This window comes from Pelodiscus sinensis, chromosome 1, assembly GCF_052426305.1.
Source record: "Pelodiscus sinensis isolate ZL-2025 chromosome 1, ASM5242630v1, whole genome shotgun sequence".
In the NCBI taxonomy this organism is placed as follows: domain Eukaryota; kingdom Metazoa; phylum Chordata; order Testudines; family Trionychidae; genus Pelodiscus; species Pelodiscus sinensis.
Window position 1 is genome coordinate 51,256,207 of NC_143052.1, and position 26,300 is coordinate 51,282,506.

The 26,300-nt window shown below is 40.9% G+C and overlaps 1 protein-coding gene across 2 annotated transcripts in view; it reads left to right on the plus strand.

The window, feature by feature from the left end:
* The window catches only part of DOCK4 (dedicator of cytokinesis 4), a 392,744-nt gene that overhangs the window by 232,505 nt on the left and 133,939 nt on the right, over positions 1-26,300 (plus strand). For both annotated transcript variants that reach the window (XM_006122512.4, XM_006122513.4), the window contains exons 14-17: positions 15,550-15,674; positions 19,767-19,929; positions 21,478-21,584; positions 22,893-23,049. In XM_006122512.4, the coding sequence (XP_006122574.2) occupies positions 15,550-15,674; positions 19,767-19,929; positions 21,478-21,584; positions 22,893-23,049 (552 nt within the window). The remainder of the gene's footprint in view (positions 1-15,549; positions 15,675-19,766; positions 19,930-21,477; positions 21,585-22,892; positions 23,050-26,300) is intronic.

Below are 26,300 nucleotides of genomic sequence, written 5' to 3' on the forward strand. Positions count from 1 at the left end.
GGGCTCCGGCCGCCCCGCCCCCCAACCAGTGACAGCCCGTCACACCTTGTAACAGATGCTTCAGAGGAAGCTTTAAGAAACCTTTATCAGATAGAGGTGGAATCATTTGTCCTCGTGTTAGGGCTCATCCTGGTCTCTAATAGAGAGGCTTAAACCCTGAAGCATAAAATGTAACATTTTTTTAGCATTAACGATAATTCTGAATATTCTTATCCATACCATTCTGATTTATTGTTATCACTTGTTAAGTTCTTGACATTATTGACTTCCTGTGGGAAGGAATTCCACTCTGTAATCATGCATCAGATGAACAAGTATTTCCTTTTTATCAGTCCTGAATTTGTTGCCTCTTAATTTCATAGTGAGCCTTTTTTCTATGTTTGAGACCTCAAGAGCAGAACCCTCAATCTACCTTCTCTGTCATTCCTTACTTTACGCACCTTTCTTGTGTCCCCTTTTATTCATAGTCACAAACTTTTCAATCTTTATTCATTTATTTCCTTGCCCCAATTATCCTCACTGCCTGTTTTTGGACTCCCTCTAGTTTTCCATTACCCTTCTTGATATCGGGTGAGCAGTAGTACACATGGCACTGGAAATGCAGCATTGATTTATATAACAGCATTATATTTTCTCTAAGGGTATGTCTACACTGCACAGTTAATTCGGAATAACAGCCGTTATTCCGAATTAACTTCCATAGCGTTAATTAACTACACAAGCAAACTTCTATTTTGAATTAAAATCGAAATAACGGGGCACTTAATTAGGGTTTGGTAAACCTCATTCTATGAGGAGTAACACCAAACTCGAATTAGCTAATTCAGAATAATCGCTGTGTAGACGCTTAGTCCGAATTAGCTGGCCTTGAGCCTTTCCCATTTCCCCCTTGTTGCCACTCCTGGGCAAAACCAGGAAAACTCTACTGCTCTCTCCCTCCCTCCTCCCCCCTAGCCCTGGAGCTCTTATAGGGGCAGAGTCCATTTGGTCACAGGGCCTGTGCCAGCTACCGGTCACAGGGCCTGTGCCAGCTGCAGGCCTGCCAGCCCAGAGCCTGCAGGTGCTGCCCCTAAACCAGTTGCCAACATGATCCAGCAAACCAGTGCCAGCCAGCCCTCCACCACTCCCCAGCAACAGTTTGGCAGCTCCCAGGAGCTTGCCGGGGCCGGAAAAGGCGGGCACCATCCTGGTCCAGTGTGGAGATCATGGCCCTGATTGAGGTTTGGAGGAATGCCTCCAACGTTCATGAACGCCACACTAGATGCATGAACGTGGCAGTCTACTGATGGATGGCAGACAGCCTGGCCACCAAATGCCACATGCGCAACTAGGAGCAGGTGCGCACTAAAATTAAAGAGCTGCAGCAGGCCTATGCCAGGGCTGCAGCAGGCAGCTCCCAACCAGGGGCAGACCCAGACCCCTTCCCATATTTTGATGCCCTGAACTGCATCCTGGGGGATCAGATGATTCGTGCCCCCTAGGTGGTCATTGACCTTGGGGCCAAGGGCCCTGACCAGGGCCTGGAGGAGGAGGATGGCCAGGAGTCGCAGGAGCCTGGAGGGAGCATGCTGCGCACCCCAGAACCCAGAGCCGTGCCAGCAAGCCTGTCACCTGTGTCATCCGATGCCAGGGAGGCCTCAACATGTGAGTGCCATCACTGTCCCCGTATGTGGGAGGGGCAAGGGGGGAGCGAGAGGAAGCTCAGGGACTGCGCATGTGGGCCTTGATGACCATAGATCACACAGGAACCTGTGCATGTGCTGTGCCAGCCAGGGCATATGGCTCCGGTTGCCTGCCACACAGGGGCCCTGGCCTCTTACCCACACGCATGTATGTATGAAGGCACGTGACATGCTCCTGACCCTGGGGAGAGACACTGCACAATGCCCTCCCTCCAGAAGCTCCCTCTACAGAGAGGCAAGGCACATCTCCCCTTCCTCCTTCCCCCACGCACACCCACACTATATACAGCACAGGGGTATGGGTGCAGTCCCGGACCAGCTCACACTCCCAGGGATAGCAGGACATGATGGTGCGGAGATCTGCCATCCTTGCCTTGCAGAGGGGGTCTGGGTTTCACCCACTGTGTCCCCAGGGATAACAGAGCACGTCTCTGGTTTCTCCACAGCCACACCAGCTGTGAGTGCAGGGCACCCCACCCCACCTAGGACAGTCTCTCGCTCCCGGGCCAGCAGGATGACCTGCCACCTGGAGGAGTACCACCGGCAGCACCTGGCACTATATACTAGGCAAGTCCACTGCCAGGAGCACTGGGTGGAAGAAGACCTGTAGCAGTGGCGAGAGGGCTTGCGGGAGGTACATGATCAGGGCCGTGCCATATGGGATCACCTGCAGACCCTGGTGCAGAGTTTGGTGCCTGATGCCGCTCCAGCCCCTGTGGCCGCCCCAGCTATCGCTCCTCCTCCCACTCCTGCTCTCCCTCCCACTTTTTCCTCCCCCCGTACCTTCCTCCCCACCTACCCCACCTGCCATACCCACTCCCCCCAGGGGATACCGACTCCCCTGCACGTGCAGTGCTGCGAGACAGGAGGGTCGGCAAGACCCCCAACGCTGAGCTTCTCCTCCTCCTTCGTCCCCTTGCCTCCCCATTCCAGGTCCCTCCTCCCAGGTGTCCCCCTCCCCTCCTCCCACCCTCTCTCCTCCCGTCTCCCACCTCCTTTCCCAAGTCTCACCAGGGTTTCATTTCATCCCTCCTCCCCCCAGTTTTGTGAAATAAACAGTGTTTGCGTTTATGAAAATACATGTATTTTATTTGACATTAGGAAGGGGGGCTAGGGAAGGGAAAGAGGAAGGACGTGAGGGAGGAATGAGGCACAAGCCCCCAGTGGGCAGACCAGGGAGGCTCCTAGTGCTCCTCAGGGTGGAAGCTCTCCCGCAGGGCTTCCTGGATATTGACAGCCCCCTGATAGACGTCCCGGATGACATCCTGCAGCAGGTGCAGCCAGGCTGATGGCAACACATCCACGAGATGCACCAGAGTGCCCAGGGGCAGCTCTCTCTCCATGTTGCAAAGTGCTATGGTATCTCAAGTGAGGGCAACCAAAGCACTCCAAGACACAAATGGTTTGCTGTCCCACAGTGAGGCAGGCAAGCAAGCAGGGGTACCTTAGAACCAGCTGGCCAGTGCGTGTGTGTGTGTGTGTGTGTGTGTGTGTGTGTGTGTGTGTGTGTGTGTGTCCCTTTAAGCACAAGCCTCAGATAGCCTCAGGCAACAGCCACACACTGACATTCCTGACCTGATGCCCTGGCTGACCTGGTTCTGTCTGGTCTTAAATCTAAGTCTGTGTCCAGTCAGTGTGGATGCCGTATTTCGAATTAGCAAAATGCTAATTCAAACTGCATTTTGTGTGTAGACACATTAATTCGAATTAGCTTAATTCAAATTAACTATTTTGAATTAAGATAACTCGAATTAATACTGTAGTGTAGACATACCCTAATATTGTCCATCCCATTCCTTATGCATGTTAAAATCTTGTTTGATTTTTTGATCGCAGTTACACATAGAGCTGAAGTCTTTCTTGAACTGTGTATACTGACACATAGCTCCCTGTGCTACTGTTAATGTAAAACGTGTGTTCGTGTAACTTATTTTTCCTCTGTGATGTGCATAACTTCACACTGTGAATATAGAACTTCATTTGGCATCACATTGCCCATTCACCTATCTGTGTTAAGTCTCTCTGAAGTTCCTTACAGTCTACTTTTTAAGATGCTATTGACTCCGTACATATCAAAGCCAAGTCTATATATTTTTCTGGGTGCTTGTACATCTGTTCCTTGGTCTGTTCATGTATAGGAAAACTATATATAGAGGCTCATGGATCATGCTGTAAAATTATGAAAATAATCTCATTGCCTATGCTGGATGAAGCTGCAAGCATGTTCTTTATAAACTGTTGTTTTTCAATAATTTGTTATTTTGAGGCAGAATAACCATACTTAAAATACAAACACTCAGCTGAGTTTAGAATGCTAATGAGAGCTGCGGAGTTAATTCTCTGCTCATTATGATGAGTATTTATCTTTTGGAATCTGCTTGTAAATTATGAATAGTGATAGAAATGTAGCCGTGTTAGTCTGGTGTAGCTGAAACAAAATACAGGACTATGTAGCACTTTAAAGACTAACAAGATGGTTTATAAGATGACTTGTAAATTATTTACTTAATAAAGAACCATTACTTTCATTAAACAAATGTGCATGCAGTGAGAAACAAAACACACTCATGTATTCTTCTATGAAAAAATGCTCTGAATTTTTCCATCCTCTTTCATCTTCCACGTTAGAGGACTCAGACACCCCTATTTTTTATATGTTTTTTGTTTCTTTCCTTAGTTGCCAAGATTACAAAAGTAAGTTAATATCTTTTTTGCCTTTGCTAGTAACATTGCCTGATTGCATTAGGTACCCAGAAATAAGTTTAAAAGAATACTGTCAAGTGAAACCAGCCTGAAATACCTGCCTCCATAAAATTATTATGATCTATGGGGAATATATCTTCAGTCGAAATCCTGTTTTAATTCCTTTTTAAAATGTTTGGTTGCCAGAGGAGGTGTGTGTGTGTGTGCGCACACGTGCACACGCACACGCACACGCACGGTTGAGCAAGGGGTTAGAAAAGTGGAGTGTTCAGAAAACTTGTTAATAGCAGTTTTGCTCTTTGTTATAGCTTCTGGCTCTGGAGAAGGTACCAGAGAGAAACCTTAAAATGAAATTAAACAATGTTTCAGAGAGCTAGTTGCTTTCATTTTGCTGCTTCTGTACTACCTGACCTCAAGTGCACCCAAGATTTCAGCAAGGCATTGCCTGGTATGTTTCGCTGAAAGCCCTAGAGGGAAGAGCTGTTAATTAAAGAGACTGGAAGCAGAAATAGTCTGGAAATCTACTTCTGCGCGAGCTAGCATAGGAAAAATAATAGAATTTAGAGCTAGTACTGAATTTTGTAAAATTCATGCAAAAAAACTTTAGGTTTTTCAAAATCCTGTGCAAATGACATTTTGAGGACTCAAAAGCTATTTCAGAAACAAATTATGAAAACTGTAAGCTGGGGGGAAATACTTTACCTATTTTGACTGTCCGGGTAAATAGGTGTATAATTTAATTTAGCATTGTTCTGTCCTATATTTTATTACTATTATTTTTATTTATTATTTATTTGGAAGTCTCTTACTCCACTTATGCGTAAAATAATGTCTTTTAAGTGTACTAGTTAAAATGAGAAAAAATTACAGAACTATTGAGTCCGAAGTTCTTTCCTAAATAGTCCATTCACAATGTGCTGGCTAGATTAGATGTGAACTACTTTGTGAGCATTAACACAGGAGCAAATACATTTGACATACTAGTACATGGTCAATATTCCTAACTTGAGATACAGAGATGATGTATGCATACAAACAGAATAATAATATTTGATGGATTGTAACTTTAACATTGATACCTTACATAACATACTTCATTATGTTTTATTTCTATAATCTAACAGTGGCAGTATCATTGATATAAATGTCTGTATTTTGATCATAAAACATCAAAACGGCATCCAGCTGCCCATGCTTCACACTGGCTCCCGGACAGAGGTGAGGTCCAGTCACCTACAGCTCCCAGCCAGGATCAGGGTCCAACCACCCAGCCCTCCATAGGCCTTGGGATGCAACTGGTTTCTGCTGTCCAGCTTTCTTGTCAATTTCATGGTTTCTGTCATGAAATTGACAAGACAGCCAATAGCCAATGTTAGTAAAGCCATGTCTACAAAGATACTGTGTTGCCCTCAATAAACCAATATAGGCCCTATACCTCTCATGGAGGTGGAGTTTTCTTGGAGCTTTGTGTAGTGACCTAACCTAATTAGTCAACTTATATCAAACTAGAAGTGTGAAGTACACTAAGCCTGAGTCTGTATCAGCTCCAGCTCTACTTGTGCAATATGGTCTGTATGGATAGCCAAATCATAAAAATGTAGGGCTGGAAGGGACCTCAAAGCCATCAAGTCCAGCCCCCTGCACAGAAGCAGGACCAAGTAAACCTAGACCATCCCTGACAAGTATTTGTCCAACCTGGTCTTAAGAATCCTCCAGTTCTAAGGATTCCACAACTTATCTTGTAAGCTAATTCCAGATCTTAACTACTCTTATAGTTAGAAAGATTTTTATAATATTTGACCTAAGCTTTCTTGTTGTGATTAAACCCATTGCTGCTTGCCCTATCTTTAGTGGCTATGGAGAGCAACTGATCACTGTCCTCTTTGTAACAGTATTTAACATGTCCAAAGAATGTAATCATTCCCCTCAAACTCACAGTCTTCTTTTCCCAAGATTAAACCTGACCATTTTTTTAACCTTTCCTCACAGGTCAGTTTTCTAAACTTTTTATCTTTTTGTTGCTCTCCTCTGGACACGCTCTGATCCGTCCAGATACTTCTTAAAGTCTGTTGCCCCGAACAGTATTCCAGCTGAGGCCTTACCAGTGGCAAGTTGAATGGAACAATTCCCTTTCTTGACTAACATACGCTCCTGCAAATTCACCCAAGAATATTAGTGTTTTCACCACTACATCATATTGTTGACTCTTTCAATGTGTGATCTACAACACCTAGATCCTTTTCAGCTGTTCTATCACCTAGCCAATTGTTCTGTGTTGTGTAGTTACGCATTTGATTTTTCCTTCCCAAGTGAAGTACTTTGTACTTTTCTTCAATGAATTTCTTCTTGTTGAATTCAGACCAGTTCTCCAATTTGTAAGATTTTAAATTCTGAACCTCTGTGGTCCTTTCCATCTTCTCCATCCCGGGACCCACATCCCTCCCAGACTTTGGTGTCCCTTCAGTACTGCCCTCTGGCAGTGCCCATTCTCTGAGTTCCTCCCCTTCAGGGAATGACTACCCCTAATCATACCACTCGCCTTAGTGACCCACTGCTAGGATTTAATCAGGCTGGAGCCCAGCTGGCTGCCTGGCCTCTCCCAGCATTGCTCTGTTCATGATAGCAGTCTCTATTAGGCAGCTTAGTCCATCTCTTTCCAACAGCCCTCTTATAGAGTGTAGTCTGGCCCTGATTGGGTGCCTTCAGCCTCCCTCTGATTGGTTCCTGGAACAGCCCTCTCCTGGGGTTCTTTTAACCCCTTTTATTCCAGTGCAGTGTAATAGCTGTGTAAGTGGTGTTCAAAAACAGTACAAAACCTTTTGATCTCCTTATGTTGATTTTACAGAGTGATTGAATATTACTAATGGAAGCTGCTTGTGGGTAAAATTATACCTTTTCTGCTCACATTACTAACGTGCAACAGAGTGATTCAGTTTTAAAGCTGATTCCAAAAGGATTACTTTTACAAAAAGCTCTTCGTGCATTCTGGAAATGGCACAAGGAAGTGTGTAATGCTGACAGACCCTGGTTGCCAGTGGAAGGAATCGAACCTAGGACCTCTGGAGCTTAAATCATGAGCTTCTACCACATGAGCTAAAAGTCAGAGTTGGTACCTAAGATTGTATAACAGACTCATTTTTCTCTCTCTAATTGGTCTTGGGGCCACTAGATGGGACAGAACACCACACCCAGTGTGGGTTACAATTACATAGTTCTGACATTAAAACCTTAGCTATTTAGCTTTCCCTGAATTCTAGAAAAGGATGTCTAAGTTTCTCAGTTCTGCTCATTGTATTCTGTGCCATGTGACTTATACAGACTTAGTTCAGTATTACCTTCTATTGATTCAGGCTAATTAGTTCTTGGTTTTTGTTTATCTGATACCTGCATCCAAATCCATACATTTTTCAATTTAAAAAATCAACTCAGTCTGGTAAGAGCAGTTTTTATACAAATGTGTTGAAAACACTGTGTAAGTCAGGGATTTATTTGCAAATTAAACTGGCCTTGGCAGCTGCAGCTACATTCACAATTGCAAAGCTGTAACCAAGTGTCAGGAAGAGGCCATTGCTGACCTAAAATACAATCAATGTGGCATCAGTAGCAAGTAATCAAATTGTAGTTTGTTTCACTAAAAAGGTTTCTCCAACATGGTTAGAACTGTCTTTTCCCATTCTAACAAAATAAAGCTGTCTTTGGACTTTGACTGCAGCTTTTAAAGCATACTCCTCATCTATAGCTTTTAAATCTTATTCTCTATCTTCAAATCATGTCAAATATTGTCCTGTACAGTCAGTTAAGGCTGTAAAATTCTCTCTACAAGCTGCTCTGGCTGTTCTGGAAAGTTAAAATTGTTGCTTTCCTTACTGCCAAAAATAATTGTGATTGTACTACCTCCCTGTAGCAGAAACTTCCCAAACCAATTCTACCTTTCTGCCTTCTACCCAATTGTAATTTGGATCATATTTTATATTAAGGTTGTATTTATAAATTGTTAATAAAGGATTAATAGATATTTTAGTAAAAGCTTAATTCACTGCTACAGAGTCCAAAAAAGTCAATATAAATCAGTTATCACTTTCAAACAGACACTCACATTTGTACTTCTGCCTTGGTCTCATCCATTCCTCCTGAGCCATTACAAGCTGAGATCAGCTAGGCATAATGCCCTTCCCATCTGCCACAGTTCTTGTAGGATCAGTTCTGCTTCTGTAGTCAGCTGTTTCTCTTCCCTCTGTGACTTACTATTATTTTCATTTTGTAGCCCCTAGGTGTCTTAGTTTTGGACCAATACCCAAGTGTGCTGGGCACCGTATAAACACAAAACAGGAAGATGGTCCTTGCCCCAGAGGGCTTACACTCTAAAACAAGAGACAACACATGGATAGTGCCTGGCTGGAAACACTGAGTCAGTATCAGTCAGCACATCAGCAGCCTAGATATTGTCAATTTTTTTGGCTTTGTCCCACTCCTACTCAGCCCCTTTGACTGGTTAGTCAAATAAGGTCAGTGCTGCCCTATTTTATGTCATTAAGCCTTCCCCAGGCTCCTGTATCCTCTTTGTTAGGCAGACAGGAAACCATCGCTTTCACTTACAGTTGTACTTGCCCCAGGTTTCTGGCAATACTTTTTTTCTCAGCCTGACAACCAAGCTCTGTAGGTGTTTTCTCCATATAGAGGTTGACATACATTCAAAGGACCATATGGCGTATCAGCATTGCTTCAGTCTATGCTGGGCACAAGTTCTAACTTAATTTTCCAATTGTTTCAATTCAACACCTTTCACATACAATAAAATTCACTTAAAGGAGTAACTGGTGCTACAGGATGGAAGGGAAAGGTAAGGCTGAGTCAGACTGTATTATTATAGTTTTCCTATCTTCTCTTAATTTGAGATGGCCATGCTATAGCTTATGTATTTTCAAACATTTGCATGTAGATTTAACCCCACAACTCCCAGAGGAAGACCATGTGAGAACATTCAGCTCTGTAAGTTTCAGTGGTTTAGTTTTAAAAATATACTGCTTCAGTTTTTAAAATATATTTTACAGAAGAAAAGGAAAAATAAACTACTGTTGCATTTTGGCCACCTGGTGACAGATTTTCAGGATCATGCAGATCAGTCACCTGTTTGGTATTTTCTTTGTATAATCTGTTTTCTGAAACAGGAACGTTAACAAACAGCAAAGCTCCCTTTGGCAGAAACCTCAGGCTTTGCAGCTAGGCAGAGTCTAAGAAATGACCATGTTGGGCTCTGTCTTTTCCAAGAATGGATCTAAACTCAGAAGCCAAAACTTCTGTCACAGCTTCTGTTGATTCTTATTTCATGATTCCATATCCACACATAGAAGCAGCTCTTAGCCCTGCTATACCTGTATAGCTGGTTATTTGATTTTGCCCTAGACATTAGCTTCATTAATAGTGACCTTACTAATATATACCACTTTATACCTGCCCTTTCTACAGAGTTCATCCTACATCTAAACTCCTTAATGGTGAACCATTATAATACCAGATGTGAACTTACTGGAGTCTATGGTAACTGGCAAATGTTGTCTATACACATAGGCTGTGTCTAGACTGCATCCCTTTTTCGTAAAAGGGATGCAAATTAGACGTATCGCAATTGCTAAAAACAAACAAAACCCTTAGCATATTCTTTTTTTAGTTTGGCAGCTAAATTTTCTGAAGATTCCATTTATACTGTTAATCTTTCATCTCTGTAATTACTGTGCTCTGATTTCAGCTGTCTTCCTTATTACACAACCCTCATTAGTCCCCAGAGGGCCATCCGCCCTGTGCACTGAATAAAGCAGTGGTCCTGTGGAAATGCAGCATGTCATCATTTAATTAAAAGTGTAGGATAAAGCATATAGGGAGCCAAATTAATGTTGCACACATAACTTAATTCTAGCATTTACTAATTTAGAAGTGCTTGACTTCACAACTTAAGCATTCTTTTAACTTATTCTTCGTGTGTATAATACACAAGCGCATGTATAAGGTGATAAATATTTCTTGAGAGCTTGGCTTTAAATACTGTAACATCCAACACTGTTGTTATGTCTATAGCATCCATGTGTGTTTTGTTGAACTATTTTATCTAAAGATATTTAATGTAAATACAATAGGTTATGATGCAATTAAAGCATCAAAAGTGTTGCATTACTGTGCTTCACATTTGGTACTGGCCTTGTAAACAGCAGCTTGTTGTTCTATCTGCCTGACATTACGTGTATATTTGCTTTATATGGGTACTTAAGTATAGCATTCGTTCTATATGATTCATCCTCCTATGTGCGTCAGTCATTTCCTCTTGCTTTTCTACCCATCTTTTACCCAATAAAGCCACATTGTTCCTATGCATGAGGGACATATGCTCTTCATTGTTTTAATTACAGTTGGATATTATTATTATGGAGATAATATTGAAAAAATTCCATGTTTTCACCAGTAAGATTACCCAAATTACTTGTTTTATCTGAGATGTCAAAAGCAGGGTAGAGTTTCCGGAGTTCATTTAGATCAGGAAATGTATTGTCTAAATTATACATCCCTTTGCCCCCTCCCCGCCCCTGCAAAGTCTGCTGTGGCTCATTCAGCTGATAGCACACTGATGTTATGAAGGGCACATCCTCCTCTTTTGTCCCTTCTTCCCTGCAATTAGAGCTCTGTGGGCAACAAAAAATGACTTGGTTTGGCATTTTGTGAAACTTGGGCCATGGCACTGAAAGCTTCACAAAAGATTGTATAGCTACAGAGCAGTCCAGAACTGCTTTCTTGTTTTAGATTTAACTTTTGCACACTTTACAACATAGAATACTTTACAACATAGGGAGAAAAATTCTGTGGTTTCAACCAAGTTTAAGATGAATTAGGATCTACAATTTCTGGAACTTGGTAGCATATGTTTTTATGCAGACCATGTACAAAATGTGCACAGCTCCTAGTAAAGTGGAACTGACTTTATAGCACACGCATCTTGAATTCAAATAGATCCTTAAAGAAGATGTATCCATAGCTTACACTTCCATGTCAAATATATTCTTCTTGCAAATAATCTTTTTTAATTTAAAAGATGTTATCTGAAGAAGTGGGTTGTGCCCATGAAAGCTCATGATACCATCTACATGTTTTGTTAGTCTTTAAGGTGCTACTAGAGTATTTGTAGTTTTTAAAAAGTTGACAGTAAAGTTTCTATGAAAGATGTTATTCTCCTGGTTTGCTTGCCACTTGAATAACATAATCTTCATCCTTGTTATGGTGAGGCCTTAAATGACTAAAAGGAGATTGGTCTTCCAGCAAAATGTTTTCGGTACCTTTTGGCCATATGGTCATATTTATAATTATATGTTTCAGTGGGATGTTTTATTACTGTCTCACATAAATCAGCTGACTAATGTAAAAACACCCGTATCGCAGTGTCAGTATCTCTGCTATTTGAAAATTGTTAATGGTATGAATTAGAATGCATGCAAGGAAAAATGACATAGTAGATTCTATCCTGCAAAGTTTGAGTTGATTGAATCTTAAAAGGAACTGTTGTAGTGGTGTATTAGTATTGTAATTTCTCCATATATTAAAATAAGTTTTTCCTGCTGGACAACAGAGTGATGCCATCACGTCACTGCATCCCAATTGCCTCCTTCCTTTCTCCTCCTTCCCTCCTCCCCCCTTTCCTATCTTGAGTCCGACCTTGCTGCTTCCCCTTTCCACTTGGAATTGCTATTTTAAACCAAGCCCCTACTCTCCTTCCACCATCCCACCCCACACGGCTTTCAAAACCAAGAAAAATGGCACAGTAGCCGGCATACCCCACATTGCAGCTGTGACTCTCAGGGTGGGGGGAGACAGAGGTGGGTTTTTGGGACAGAGCCCAGGGACAGGGGCTAGGAGTGAGGTTTCAAGCCGGGTTTATGCGCCATCAGCAGGCTCTTGGCGGCTCCCCCACCGCTGGGCCCTGGGGAGTCGGAGCGTGGTGCCCGACTGCCTGTAGTCTGACTGCCTCCACAGAGATTCACCCCTCCCCAGTGGCTGCACTTACCGCAGTTGCCAGAGCACCACCGAGTCACCTGGGGGAGCTGCAGCACCGAACGGTCTGCTCCTTCCCTTCAACTCCCAGCGGGCAGGTGGGCAGCCCTGGGCTCTGTGGGGAAGGCTGGGGCAGTAAACAGCACAGGCAGGACTGCATGGGGGAGAGGATGGAGCAGCACCCCCTGTGCTGCTGCTTTCCCCACCTCAGCAGGCTGCAGTGTCCCAGAGCACTGTGTGCGCACGGCACTATCAGGCACCCCTGCACCTTCCTGACTGCCGGGGTTAGAACCAGGCCTGGTACATGTCATGCCTGGTCAGGGCGGAGGGGAGGGGTTAGAGTTGAGGGGGAAAGAGAAAAGGCCCAGTCTGTTAAGGGGGAGAGGGAGGAAAAAGGGACCATGGCTCAAGGGGGCCTAGGCTGGCATGGCAGGTGAGGGAGAAAGGGCCCGGGCTGGTTGGGGGATGTGGGAGAAGGACCTGGGCTGGTGGGGAGGAGGAGATGGGACCCAGTCTGGCATGGGAGGGAAGGGAGAAGGAACTTGGGCTGGTGGGGGGAAGGAGAAAAGACCCAGGACCCAGGCTGGCGGGGGTGGGGTGGAGGGAGAAGGCAGAAGGGACCCGAGACCCTGGCTAGCAGGGGGGAGGAGGGACCCAGACTGGCAGCAGACGGGGAGAGAAGGAAGAAGAGATCTGGGCTGGTATGGCCACAGCCGAGCCCCCACTTGTGGTTGGGGTGGGGTACCCCCCGCGAGAGGGGGGATTGGCAAGTGCAGTGAGCAGGGGACACAGCCCCTTAGTTATTTAAAAAATATTTACTAGAAGACTTATCCGGTGTTGCCCTGGTCTGGGGCAATGGGGACTGCGCAGTCTGCCTGCCGGCTTCTCCCCAGGTGGTGGGGCCCATGTTGCTCACCCATCAGCTTCCCCCTTGGGCCCCCCAAGGGCTTCTCCTCAGGGCTGGTGGGGGCCATGCAGCATGGTTGCCTGGGGCCACCTGCGGTAGCAGGGGAGCCAGCAGCTGCTGTGCTTCTGGTCAGTGGCTGCTGCATGGTGCTGGGGCGCTGGCTACCCCCTGTGGTCATTCATGCGGGGGGAGGGATAGCTCAGTGGTTTGAGCATTGGCCCTACTAAACCCAGGGTTATGAGTTCATTCCTTGTGGAGGCCATTTAGGGATTTGGGGCAAAAATTTGTCAGGGATGGTACTTGGTCCTGCTGTGAAGGCAGGGAACTGGACTCAATGACCTTTCAAGGTCCCTTCCAGTTCTAGGAGATAGGCAATCTATTTGATGTGAAACAGTCATATTCCACACACAACCCATTGTCCTTGCACAACCAAACTAGGAATGTTAGAGTTTAACCAAGTAAGTGTTCAATGGATAAGATGATGCTTATCAGTTAAACGGTTACTTGGTTAAACTCTAATGTTCCTAGTTTGGTTGTGCAAGGACAATGGGATGAGTGTGGACTGTGATGCTTATTGGTTAATGGTATTGGTTAAACTCAAACTCGCCTGGCTCCAGGGAGGCAGCTTCGCTGTGGCAGGACAGCGAAGCCTCCTCCCCAAGAGCTGGGCGGGCAAGGGCTGCTGGCTCCACTCCTGGGAAGGAGGCTTCACTGCAGCAGGGAAGCTTCCTCCCGGGAAGCTGGGTGGGCAAGAGAGCAAAGCCTCAGCAAAGCCTCTTCTCCAGTTGTCAGATCAGCAGTGGCTGGCAGCCCCTCCCAGGGAGGCTTCGCTGTAGGCTCTGCAGTATAAAGGAAAGCTTTATATTGCAGAGCCCTCAGCACGTGTAACTATTAAGATCCGTGACCTGCCTGTACCATCTATCAGGGTGGCCATCTATCAGGGTGGAACAGTGCTTGATTCAGTCCTGTTTACTGTTTACTTTGTAGAACTCAGACTGAAAATTTACCTTTTATTTCTTAAATGACAAACTTTGGCTTACCTGAGTATCTGCAGGCACAAAGTCCTGCAGCTCCTAGGGTACATCTAGACTACATGGCTCCGTCAATGGAGCCATGTAGATTAGATTTCTAGACATAGGAAAATGAAGCGGCCATTTAAATAATTGCCGCTTCATTTTCATCAAAATGGCTGCCGCGCTGTGCCAATCAGCTGTTTGGTGGCACAGCGCGGCAGTCTGAACACTCCGCAGTCGACAAGGGAAGCCCTTGTTGACTGCCCCATTATGCCTTGTGGAATGAGGTTTACCGGGGTGGTCGACAAGGGCTTCTCTTGTCGATTGTGGATCATCCAGACTACTGTGCTGTGCCGCCAAACAGCTGATCAGCACAGCGCGGCAGCCATTTTGATGTAAATTAAGCAGCGATTATTTAAGTCGCCACTTCATTTCCCTTTTTCGAATACACTAATCTACATGGCTCTGTCGACGGAGCCTTGTAGTTTAGACGTACCCCTAGTGACCACAGTTCATCTGTCAGTTGAATCTGTGGGCCTTGAACCTGATCTGAATTCACTTATGGTCTGAGGTAGAAGTTTCTCTGATACCATTTCAACAAACCAATTGAGCAAAGGATTTTACCGCCTACTGATGAAAGAAGAATGGCACCATCTGTCTTTACAAAGCATGGTTGGTGTATGTGCTGATGAACTTGATCTGATGGGAGAATGACAGTCCCATCCATAGGAAGGGCACACCCACACACTAGCAGTGCTCTGGTCAAATCAGAGTAAACTCAGCTGACCCATAAAATTGTTTTGCCCTATAGTCAATCAGGGTTCAAAGAACATCTTATGTTATACTTAAGGAGAGATGTTGAAATTATGGAACATGTTTGGCTTCTACTTGATATCTGGGTGTAGCCTCAATTTGACTTCTACCAAATCTAGAGTTGTGGTGAAAAGGAAGTTCATAATGTCAGGGCTGTGGCCTGTCATGGTTGGTGCAGTTTCACTGGAATTTTGTCCATTTTCTTCTTAACAGCTCTAATTAATCCCATCCCTAGAAAAAGCCGAAGCCAGAATAGCATGCACTTTGAAACATAAACTTCAAAGGGAATAGCAGTTTCGTATGGAATTTTTTCCTCTGCTTCCTTCCCCTAAAATTCAGACTGTATTGATGCAGTTTGCGATGCCCCTTATACTTTTGAGTTTGTTTTTCCTTTCTGTAGGTGAAATGAGGAATGATTTATACATCACTATAGAAAGAGGAGAATTTGAAAAAGGAGGAAAAAGCGTGGCCAGAAACGTGGAAGTAATGATGTACATTGTGGACAATGGTGGCCAAATTTTAAAGGTATTACTTTGACACTTACCATAAAGGATAAAAGTAGATAGTGGAGGCTTGTGTTTAGTGTTGGTGCTGAGCAAATATAGTTAATTTAAATGATTAACTGTGTTTTTTCTCACAATGTTTTTTTTTATTTCCTGACAGATATTATGATTTGTCATATTAATATTTATGTGAATGTCCTATTTACAGGCCATATTGCTAAACTGCATATTAGCAAAAGATATATAACTGGCCTGAGAGCAAATGTTTTCACTTGCACAGTGAGATGTAAATTAAAATCAGAATTCTTTTGCCCGAGAATAAGCTACTTGCGACCCCAACTACTCTAGTTTAGTCACAGAGGGCATGTCTACACTTGCACCCTCTTTTGATGCTGTTAAGACATGTTTAGTTCAAGAGAAAACCCTCCTCTCGAAATAACTGGTAAACCTCATTATATGAGGAATAAGGCTTATTTCGAGAGAAGGGTCTTCTCTCGAAATAACCGCGTCTTAACAGCATCTGTTATTGAAATAGCACTATTTCGAAATAGCGCCAAACGCGATTATGCAAATGAAGCATGGGATATTTAAATCCCGGCTTCATTTGAAATTTTGAATGTCTTCATTTGCATACCTCTGTCAAAGGAGTGATAGCTAACCTGTTTTTGCAAAACACTTGTATAGTCTTCCATTTTTGTATATATTTTGTTATTTATTTGATCATATGATTTCTGGATTTTTTTAATAGTTTTAGTATTTCAAGTAGGACTGTGAAGCTATTAAAATGAATCATGATTCATCACACTGTTAATAATAGAATACTATTTTATTTAAATATTTGGATGTTTTCTGTACTTTCAAATATATTGATTTCAGTTACAACACAGAATACTAATTGTGCAGTGATCACTTTATATTTATTTTTAATACAAATATTTACACTGTAAAAAACCAAAAACATAGTATTTTTCAGTTCCCCCATTATAAGTACTGTAGTACAATCTCTATCATTAAAGTTGAATTTAATAGAAGATTTACATGCTATTGCTCAGGTCCTTACCTCAAATATTTTTTTTATTTTCTTCATTTAAATCATTGCTCTGGGTGGGGCTGCCCCGTGGGAAGAACAGCCCCAACCCTCTCTCACCACAGCCCCCCCTTCCTTCCCCCGCCCGAGGAGAAGGGAAATACAGCAAAAAGCCCAACGTGAAGGGCAAGACCACCCAATTTGAAGAAAAGCTGTCCGGCCCCCCCGGACCAGGCTGGGGGTGCCCGGTCACAGTAACTTCTTTGTGTTTTGTGAAATCTGCAGTGAAAGTGTTCTTAAAATTAGCAACATATGCTTGGTCATCAACTGAGACTCCTATAATATGAAATATATGGAAGAATGCAGGTAAAACAGAGCAGTTTACGTACAGTTCTCTCCCAAAGAGTTCAGTCATAAATTTAATCTACATATAATTTTTTTTCACACGTTATCGGTATGGAAGCATCCCTTTTGGAATGGTGGCCAAAGCATGAAGGGGCATATGAATGCTTATCATATCTGGCACCTAAATACCTTGCAATGCTATCTACAAAAGTTCCGTGTAAATGCATCTTTTCACTTTCTGGTAACATTGTAAGTAAGAATTGGGCAGCATTATTTCCTGTAAATGTCATCACACTTGCTTTTCTTAATGATTGGCTGAAAAGAAGTAGGATTGAGTGTAATTGTTGGCTCTAAAGTTTTACATTGCTTTGGTTTTTAGAGCAGTTATATTACAAAAAATAAACATTTGTTTGTTTCAGTTGCACTTTCGTGACAAAGAGATTGCATTATGATACTTATATGAAGTGAATTAAAAATACAATTTTTTCTTTATAATTTTTAATTAAAATATGCACTTTGATTTGATTTACAACACAGAGTATGTACAAAAATGTAGAAAACCATCCAAAATATTTAATACATTTAAATTGGTATTGTATTGTTTAACAGTGTAAAAACTGTAATTAATCAAAATTAATTTTTAATAGTGATTATTTTTAGTAAATTTTGCAAGTTAACTCTGATTAATCAATAGCCTTAATTTTAATGTCTCAATACTGAAGAATGTTTTTAAAAATAAAAATGAAAATCTCTGATAAATATATTCACATTGTAATACATCCGATGTTTAGAAAAAAGACCATAAAGATTAGCAAATTAAGATATTTTAATTAATTCATAATTATTGCAATGTGGAAATTAAACCATTAATTTAAAAAGCATAATTAGTGCTCTTAATTCTAATGAAAATAGACTTGCCCATTCAAATAAAGAGATCATTCACAGACCCACCCACTTAATTCTGCACGCTCAAATAATAGGCACATAATAGATTTTACACTCCGAAGTGCAGTTCCAGGAAGGTAACCCACTTGAGGTAAGTATTTAAGCATATATTTTCAGTGCATGGTTAATTCCTAATTAAGTCAATAGGTCTTATGCACATGCTCACAATGAAACGCGTGCTTAAATACTTTCTTGAATTTGTAGCATAGACACAGATTTAGCAGAGTACCATGTGCTTATTTTTTAAGCATATCGATTTTCAGGTAAGTGGAAATGCTTTCATGCTTAAAATTGAACATTTGCCAAGTTCTTCACTCAAATGGAACCTTAAGTGCCACCCATCAGAAACATTCGTGTACACAAACATTTATTTGAAAATTTTACCTTTTTTTTCTGATTAATATAAAAAACAGTCTGACCGTGTCTTTATTGCTCCCAAGAGGACTTGGGTGAAGACACAAGACAGAGATGGCTGTGACTCAGCCTGCAACACTTTCATTATCAATCAAGAGTCCTAGGGTTGCCAAATACTTTCACAGAAAAGACAGAACATGGCAGGAAAAAAATTTGGTTGAGCAAAAAAACAAAACAAAAAAGAGGGACCAAAGTTGTTGAGCAAAAAAAATCCTGAAAAAACGCACCAAAAAAAAGTGACTGCACCTTTAAATCCCCACGGTCCCCGGTCCCTGCTCCCTCCACCCCCCACCCAGGAGGTGGGGGAGGAGTCAAGTCCCAAGTGGCCTTCTGTCTGAAAAAAACATTTTACAAAACTGGTATTCTCTGGGGGTTTTTTTTACCAGACAAAGGCCACAAATACCAGATTATCCGGGCCAATACCGAACACCTGGCAGCCCTAATTAAGACTCCCAGTCGTTATCCACCCTGTTTTGTTCTATTCTGTTTAAATCATAGCATATGAGTTCTACATATGTTGATTCAGTTTCACGTTTGACCAAATAGACCAAAGTTCCCCCCAATTGGCCTCTCACCTGAGAGGAGAATGGGAGGCCACACATGTAATATGCTAATTTTCTGTACAGTATTAAATCTGGTTCCATTTACACTCGCATACTACATGAGTGCATATCTTTCCACCCACTTCCAGTGTTACAGACAGGTTTATGGTGAGAGGTGACCTTCCTGAGCACCACATCAGAATGGGCTCTTGCTAGTTGCAAAGTTGGGCCAAAATGAAAAAGGCTAAACCTCACACTCATGTAATAACGTTGGAAAGCTCAGACAGTTGGAGCTCTCAGCTGTGATACCTGCTAGCTGCTTGTGAGGAAATCAGAAATCACCACTCTCTCTTGTCACATAAGAATGGAGCAAATATTTCTTCCCTTCTCCAGATCTGATGGCCAGCTCTTGCTCTGAGCATGCTAGCAGGTACCACTTATGTCCTATCTGCATGTAATGACAGATAGCCTGAAACTTCAGAGTGAAGAAACTTCCAAAACAAATGCCCTATATTACATATAAAAAAATTATAGGCCCATTGGTGCAAAGGGAGAAGAGTGTGTTCCAGCTTACTGATGGTAATTTATATTACCCATGGGGAGTGGACAGCCAACCCAGAGAGTGAAACATAGACAGAGAGATTTGCATAGACCTTGGGAGGGGGATAGACAATAGCATTTTCCATGCATTCAAGCAAGCAGTAGTACAAGAGAAAACAAGTTTATTTTAGATTATCCTGAAGATTTTGAAGCCAAGAGAACACCAATATCAGGACTATTCTCACATCACTTTATAGTTAATCCATCTTTAAACCTTTAACCCAGTTGTTTTCTTCATTAGGATTTTATCTCCTTTGGCTCTGGAGAGCCTCCAGCTAGCAAGTTCCATTCCTTTGTGCTTTATCACAACAACAGTCCCAGATGGGCTGAGCTGCTGAAACTTCCTATTCCTGTGGATAAATTCAGGGGAGCACACATCCGCTTTGAATTCCGGCATTGTTCTAGTAAGCGTTGTCCATGATTTATTGCAGTGCTTTGTGTTACAGTTGCCGTAAGTGTATCGAATTTAATAACATCAAAACAGCAGACACACATTGGGTAAATATTCTTTACCTATAAAGTTTTAAGATAGAACTTCCCAGGTTTTGCACTCTACTTTGGTGAAACAGGAAAAAAAAATCCTAGTATAAGTTGCCTTTGTACAGTTTAAATACCTTGAGAATCTGTTATTGTTATTATTATTAATAATAATAATAAATAATAAATGGAGAATGTAACATGAAGGATGCACATTTGAACACTGATTCAGGAATTGGATTTCTTAAATTTATTTGAATAATTGCACAATGATATTTGCTCACTTACACATGTATCAGTCTAATCCAGTAGCAGAAAGTATTGTATATACCAGTACTATGGCCAGTATAATGTTATTAGAAGTGGACATTTTCTGACTTCCTGGTTTTTAAATAACATGAGTAATAATAACAATTTAAAAAATCCCATCTGGGCTAAAACATAAGGCATATACACAGTTGTAAATACTTGGAACTGCAAAGCTCAAATGTGTATCTCAACTCCCTCGAGTTCAGGATGTTGGGTCTAAGGTTTTAATTTAGGCCCATCTCCAATAATTATATTGCATCAAAGAAATGACAAGTTCATCACATATCCTCCTCAGAAACCATAAATGGATATCACAAGGAAATGCTCTTCCTCTTTAGTACCTTTTTGGAATTTGCCATCAATTCACAGGAAAAAAAAGAACACATTCAATCTTAGGAAGAAACAAAATACAGGACTATGTAGCACTTTAAAGACTAACAAGATGGTTTAATTAGATGATGAGCTTTCGTGGGCCAGACCCACTTCCTCAGATCAAACCTTTGATCTGAGGAAGTGGGTCTGGCCCACGAAAGCTCATCATCTAATTAAACCATCTTGTTAGTTTTTAAAGTGCTACATAGTCCTGTATTTTGTTTCAGCTACAACAGACTAACAGGGCTACATTTCTATCACTAATCTTAGGAAGGTGATTTACTTCAGAAACAAACATGGTAGGGGTGCTAGTGCTAACTAGATGTAAATGGATGCAAATATACATATTCACATGTTGGATTATTCTCAGTTGCTTTATCTGAGCTTTTCTTCTCAGCCACTGTTAGCTTAAGTACACTCAAGTTATTCCACTGGACCGATCTTACCTCAAGTGAGAACAACTATTCTGCAAAAAGCAACTCAGAAGCTACACAGAGTGATTGGATTAACAGTTGATGGGTTGTTGTAACTGGAGATGCTGCATCCTTCTAGTACTATTAGCAGAGTGCACTAAATCTTCAGCTTCCTTCCTTATGCCTTCTGACAGGCCAGCTAGCTGGAGTTTAAAGAACCACTTAGCTCAAGCTTGAGATTTTTGTATATGAACAGGAGTTGGGTTGGGGCAAAACTCAGTTTATACCTCAAGTTACCAGTGCAGTAAAGAAAAATATTACAGCATACTTTCTGGACCTAGATTTATACCGTATGTGTTTTTATTTACATATGTGTTTCAGCAAAAGAAAAGGGTGAAAAGAAGTTGTTTGGCTTCTCTTTCGTTCCCTTGATGCAGGAAAATGGGAGGACATTGCCAGATGGCACTCATGAACTCATTGTGCACAAGGTAATTTCTGTCAGAAATCATTCTGTGATGATTCTTCTGAAACATACTGCAAATGCCCAGAAGCATTAAACAAGTCAAGGCTGAACTGTTAGCAAATGAGTGACAGTCTTAATTGTTTAAATGTCCTCACAACATTGTATTGAGCTTATGTTCTTTGTTTACAGCTTCCGTTGAACCTAGTTATGTATTTCAGCACAGTATGTACTGTGAAGTCACAGTATCTCAGAATGTAGATTTAAAGAAAACTTCAGTTGCATGAAGAATTCCATAAAGCTAAAAATTGTCATAAAGTGAAAGTGATAGCCGCTTTAAGTATATTTGACCAGGTGACCCCTCCCAGAGCTAGCTATTCTGCAGCAGTTCAGCCGTGTTTCGTCTCTACAATTTTTCTCATTAGAACCTCCATCCAAGAAGCTTTATTTGAGTTAAGATGGAATTTGATATACTCCTAATTCATAAAACAACTTGCAGTATTGTAGGTTTGTTCCATTAAAAAATTCAGCAGACTGATTAGTGTTTAACACCACGTGTGTGGGTACTATCTAAACCCACACATTCAATGAGGATTTTACCATCTATAATAAAAGCTACCCTTGAAAGCTTTTGTGTAGGAAAATATTCTAGTTATGCTGGTCTGCAAGCTTAAAATTATTTCTTAAAATGATTTCTAACTTTGCCATTTGAAAACTGTAATCATTTTAATTGTGCTATAGGCAGACTCATTTTGTCAGTAGATGAGCCTGACCTGAGCCACTCAGTGGCTGAGAACGCCAGCGATAGATTCTGCTGAAGAGAAGATATAAAGAATTAATAAAATTTGCACATTTTTGTTGTTGTATTAGATTCTAGTACTGATAATATACTAGCTGTTTAAGTATATTTTTTAAATACAGGGTGGTTTAAAAATCAGATGCTCAGTTTTTCTGCTATTTCTCTGTGCATTTATAATGCAGATCTTATCTTTATACATTTGTGCTGTTCTTATAAATGTTTAAGCATCTTTAAGAGACCTGTCTCCTTGCTTTATAATTTATTCAGTGATTTGTATGTGCATTATTTTAAGTTGTGTGTTTTGAAAGGTGCTTGATTAAAGATTGTAGGTTATCTATGTGAAATAAAGCAGTCAGCAATAAAGACAATGCAACATGTAATGTGTAACTTTTTTTCTAACAAAAAACATACCACATGAACCTCTGCTGGCGAAAAATGTCTTATTTCCTTCAACTTCTAAAGAGCTACCATAGTTTGCACAAAATGATTCCTTTATTTTTATTCATTACAATGATTTTAATTTGGTTATTTTCACAGTGTGAAGAAAACACATACCTTCAGGATTCTAGTCACTACCTCAAACTTCCCTTTTCAAAAGGAATTCTCCTAGGGAATAACAACCAAGCAATAAAAAACACTAAAGAGTCTTTCTGGATTACATCTTTCCTCTGTTCCACAAAACTCACACAAAATGGTAGGAGGATATGTTGTTTATTTAACCATAATGAACTCAAGTGAATTTGATGTGTGGTCTTTTCAACACCAATCGGGCACTAAAGTCCTCTTGTTGTGATGTAAAAGATAGCTGATGCTCTGTCTGGGGATTTTAACAACAGTATTTTTACCTTAATGTTGATGACCAGACGGAAACAAATGGTACATGATGAACCATTGATTTTATGCTGTTCAGGATGCTTTTAAATGAACATAATACTGGAATCACATACATAATTATTTTTAGAATCAGTCATCAAAACCCAGATGCTTTGAAAAAATGTCTTAATCTGTTTATTTTATAGGGTTTTTTTGTAAATGCTTATTGTAGGTTTCAGGGTAAAGCAGTTCATTTAATTAGATGGATATTATTTTTCTGATATGGCACTGCTTTTCTCCTCTTTTAAGTCAAAGATCATTTAGCAGGTTATGATTAATGAAAATAACTTCATATTCCTGATAATGTTGTGAATATATAATTTATGATGAAGGCTACATGTCATTTGTGTTTTTCTAGTATACTGTGTAAGATTCTAGGCTTGATTCCTTGTACTAATAGTATGATTGGTTATAGAAAGGAAGCTACTGGCAAACAACCAGATCTTTTTTTGGTCGTAAATATTCTTTATGTACATTTGAGATTATTCTTTGATATCCTCTTTTTTATATAATTTGTTTTAGGGTTTTTTTGGCATTTTGGTTTCAATGTTTGTTGTTTTGAGCACTCTGAAGCAATTTACTACTACTAGTTAAGTAGCGATGCTGTGGTTCCTGTTCTGCCAGCTACTTCTTGTTCAGCAGAAAAACCAGGAAGTCAATAACAAGTTGAATGTTGTAGTCTAGCTAGTCCTCAGTCATTTTCATGTCTGACAGCCACAGCCAGCCCTGGGAATTTGATGGTAAACACAACCTCATTGACCTTGGCCATCTGGGTCTCACTGTGAATGAGGAGAAAGGATAACTTACTGTTCAGACCTGGACATAGATTATGGGCGTGTCTAGACTGCATGGCTCCATCGATGGAGATGAGTTTACTAGACATAGCAAAATGAAGCAGCGATTTAAGTAATCGCCGCTTCATTTACATAAAAATGGCGCCGCACTGTGCCGATCAGCTGATTGTCAGCACAACGTGGTAGTTTAGACCGGGATCAGCCAACCCCAGAACCCTTTGTCATCAGATCCTTTATGCCTCATGAAACACACCCTATATGAGGAATCCTTAAATCAGTGACTCTGACGCCTAGATGGCAGCTTTTCACTGCTTCATTTTTGTGTTGAGATTTTTCAGTGTTTCTGTGTTTATGCAAGGGATATTGTTGACTCCTTTGGCTTCATCACAATGTTGATGGTCCCTCGGTATGCAGATTGAGGACATGGGGTGGACTGAAGCCCAGCTTTGCCAGAGAAACATTTCTGTGGTATAGTTTTGTAGACTGATCTGCAAATCTGCAGTTTATAAGTATGTGATTTCACTTGCATCCTCTCTCAATGCTTTCTGCAGGGGTTTGGGGAAAACTTTACTATTCATCGTGGTGTTTCATCAAGAGCCAGAAAAGCCTCTCTTGTTCTATAATCAACAATTTGAATCAGCAAATGGCAATGTGGTATTCTTGGCTAAGCTTATATTTTTAGCCAGGTTTAAGTTCATACTGTCACAATAATTCCTACCAATGGTCTCCATTAAAAAACTTTACATTTTTGTCCTTTGTCTAATTGACATTACTATGGGATTTGTGCTAATCTCTGTACTTACAATACTTCAGAGATATTTAATTTTGCCCATCAGAGATTTTAATAAGTGATATTTTTTAATTTTCATCATGTTATGATCAGTATATTTTCCAAATAGAACTTCATACAAGCAATTAAGGAAAATAATTGTAGTCTATTTTCAATGTATATATTCAGTCTCTTTTTTCATAATGTTAGTCCCAAAATAATAAAAATTATTAAGTAAGATTTTCTTTGAGCTGCTGTTAAGGAGGAGACACTGGAGTTTATTCTGTCCTAATTAAAGGACCTGATTTAGAAAGGCATCCCTATTAAGGAAAACACATGAAGCCAAAGGGGTTTATCTTCATTTTGAAATGCTTTCTGGACTCAGAAATCCATAGATGTTTCGTGATTGTCTTTGATTGGAGCAGCTTGAGGCCTTCTGACTGTTGTTGTTTCATAAGCTAGGAACTTTTGTGACTGGTCATATAGGGTGCTAGATTACATTTCCCAAAGTTACCAACTTTTTACCATATGCTGTGTGAAAGTGGCAACTTAAAAGAAATCAAAATAAAAGTTGACCTTTTTCAGCTCTAAATGAGCTTACAATTATTTTAGCAACTCTTTATGGGATGGAGGATGTTTATGCACAATAGCCAGGCTCCTATTTCATTATAAAGCTTTTCTCAACCAAGGACCTTCTTTGGGAAGATTCACGTCAGTGAGTTTCCCTCCCCTCATTCTGAATAAGCAAAAAATTGCCAGAACATTGGATGCTTAGGAAAGGAATGCAATGCATCTGGACATTTGGTCATGTGGAGCATTAACTCATTCGTTCTCTGCATATTTATTGAAAATGGTTTGAAAAATGTAAATTATACCTAGGTGGCTGGGTTGGTTTTTTTTTGTTTTTTTTGTTTTTCAAAAATTGTGAGAGAGCCATAGGGGCCTAGAGATAAAGGGTGTCTACCCTGTGTGTACATAGGAAGTGAGGACATTTTAGCCAGGTGGTCTACATTCAGTGCTCAATACCTATTGAAATGATCACAGAGAAGCAAGCAGCTCTTCCACAATGAAAGGACATGGGATATTAGTGTGTGTGTATTTCAAGTGATGGATCTGTATTTAAAATTAGTCTGTCCACATTGCAGCACCAGTCAATATGTGATCATTAATTTTAAAAAAGTATGAGTGAATTTACATTTTACAAATCTACAACTTATAGAATATGTTACATAATATACATGGGAATTTCTATTCCGTTTTGGAGACCAGCAAGCCACATGACTTTACCTTACAAGAAAACTTTAGGATTTATTGGAGAAGAATAGAAATTTAATCCCCGATACTTTCATTATAAAGATTACAGCAAACCATTTTTAACTGAAAAAATAAGACACAGACAATTGCCATAATGGTCAAGGGTTTATTTTTTAAACTAACAAGGTAGCACACATGTTTAGAGAGTAGTCCTGTGAAATGTGAATTTTTCTTTCTTCTTAAGTGCAATTTTTA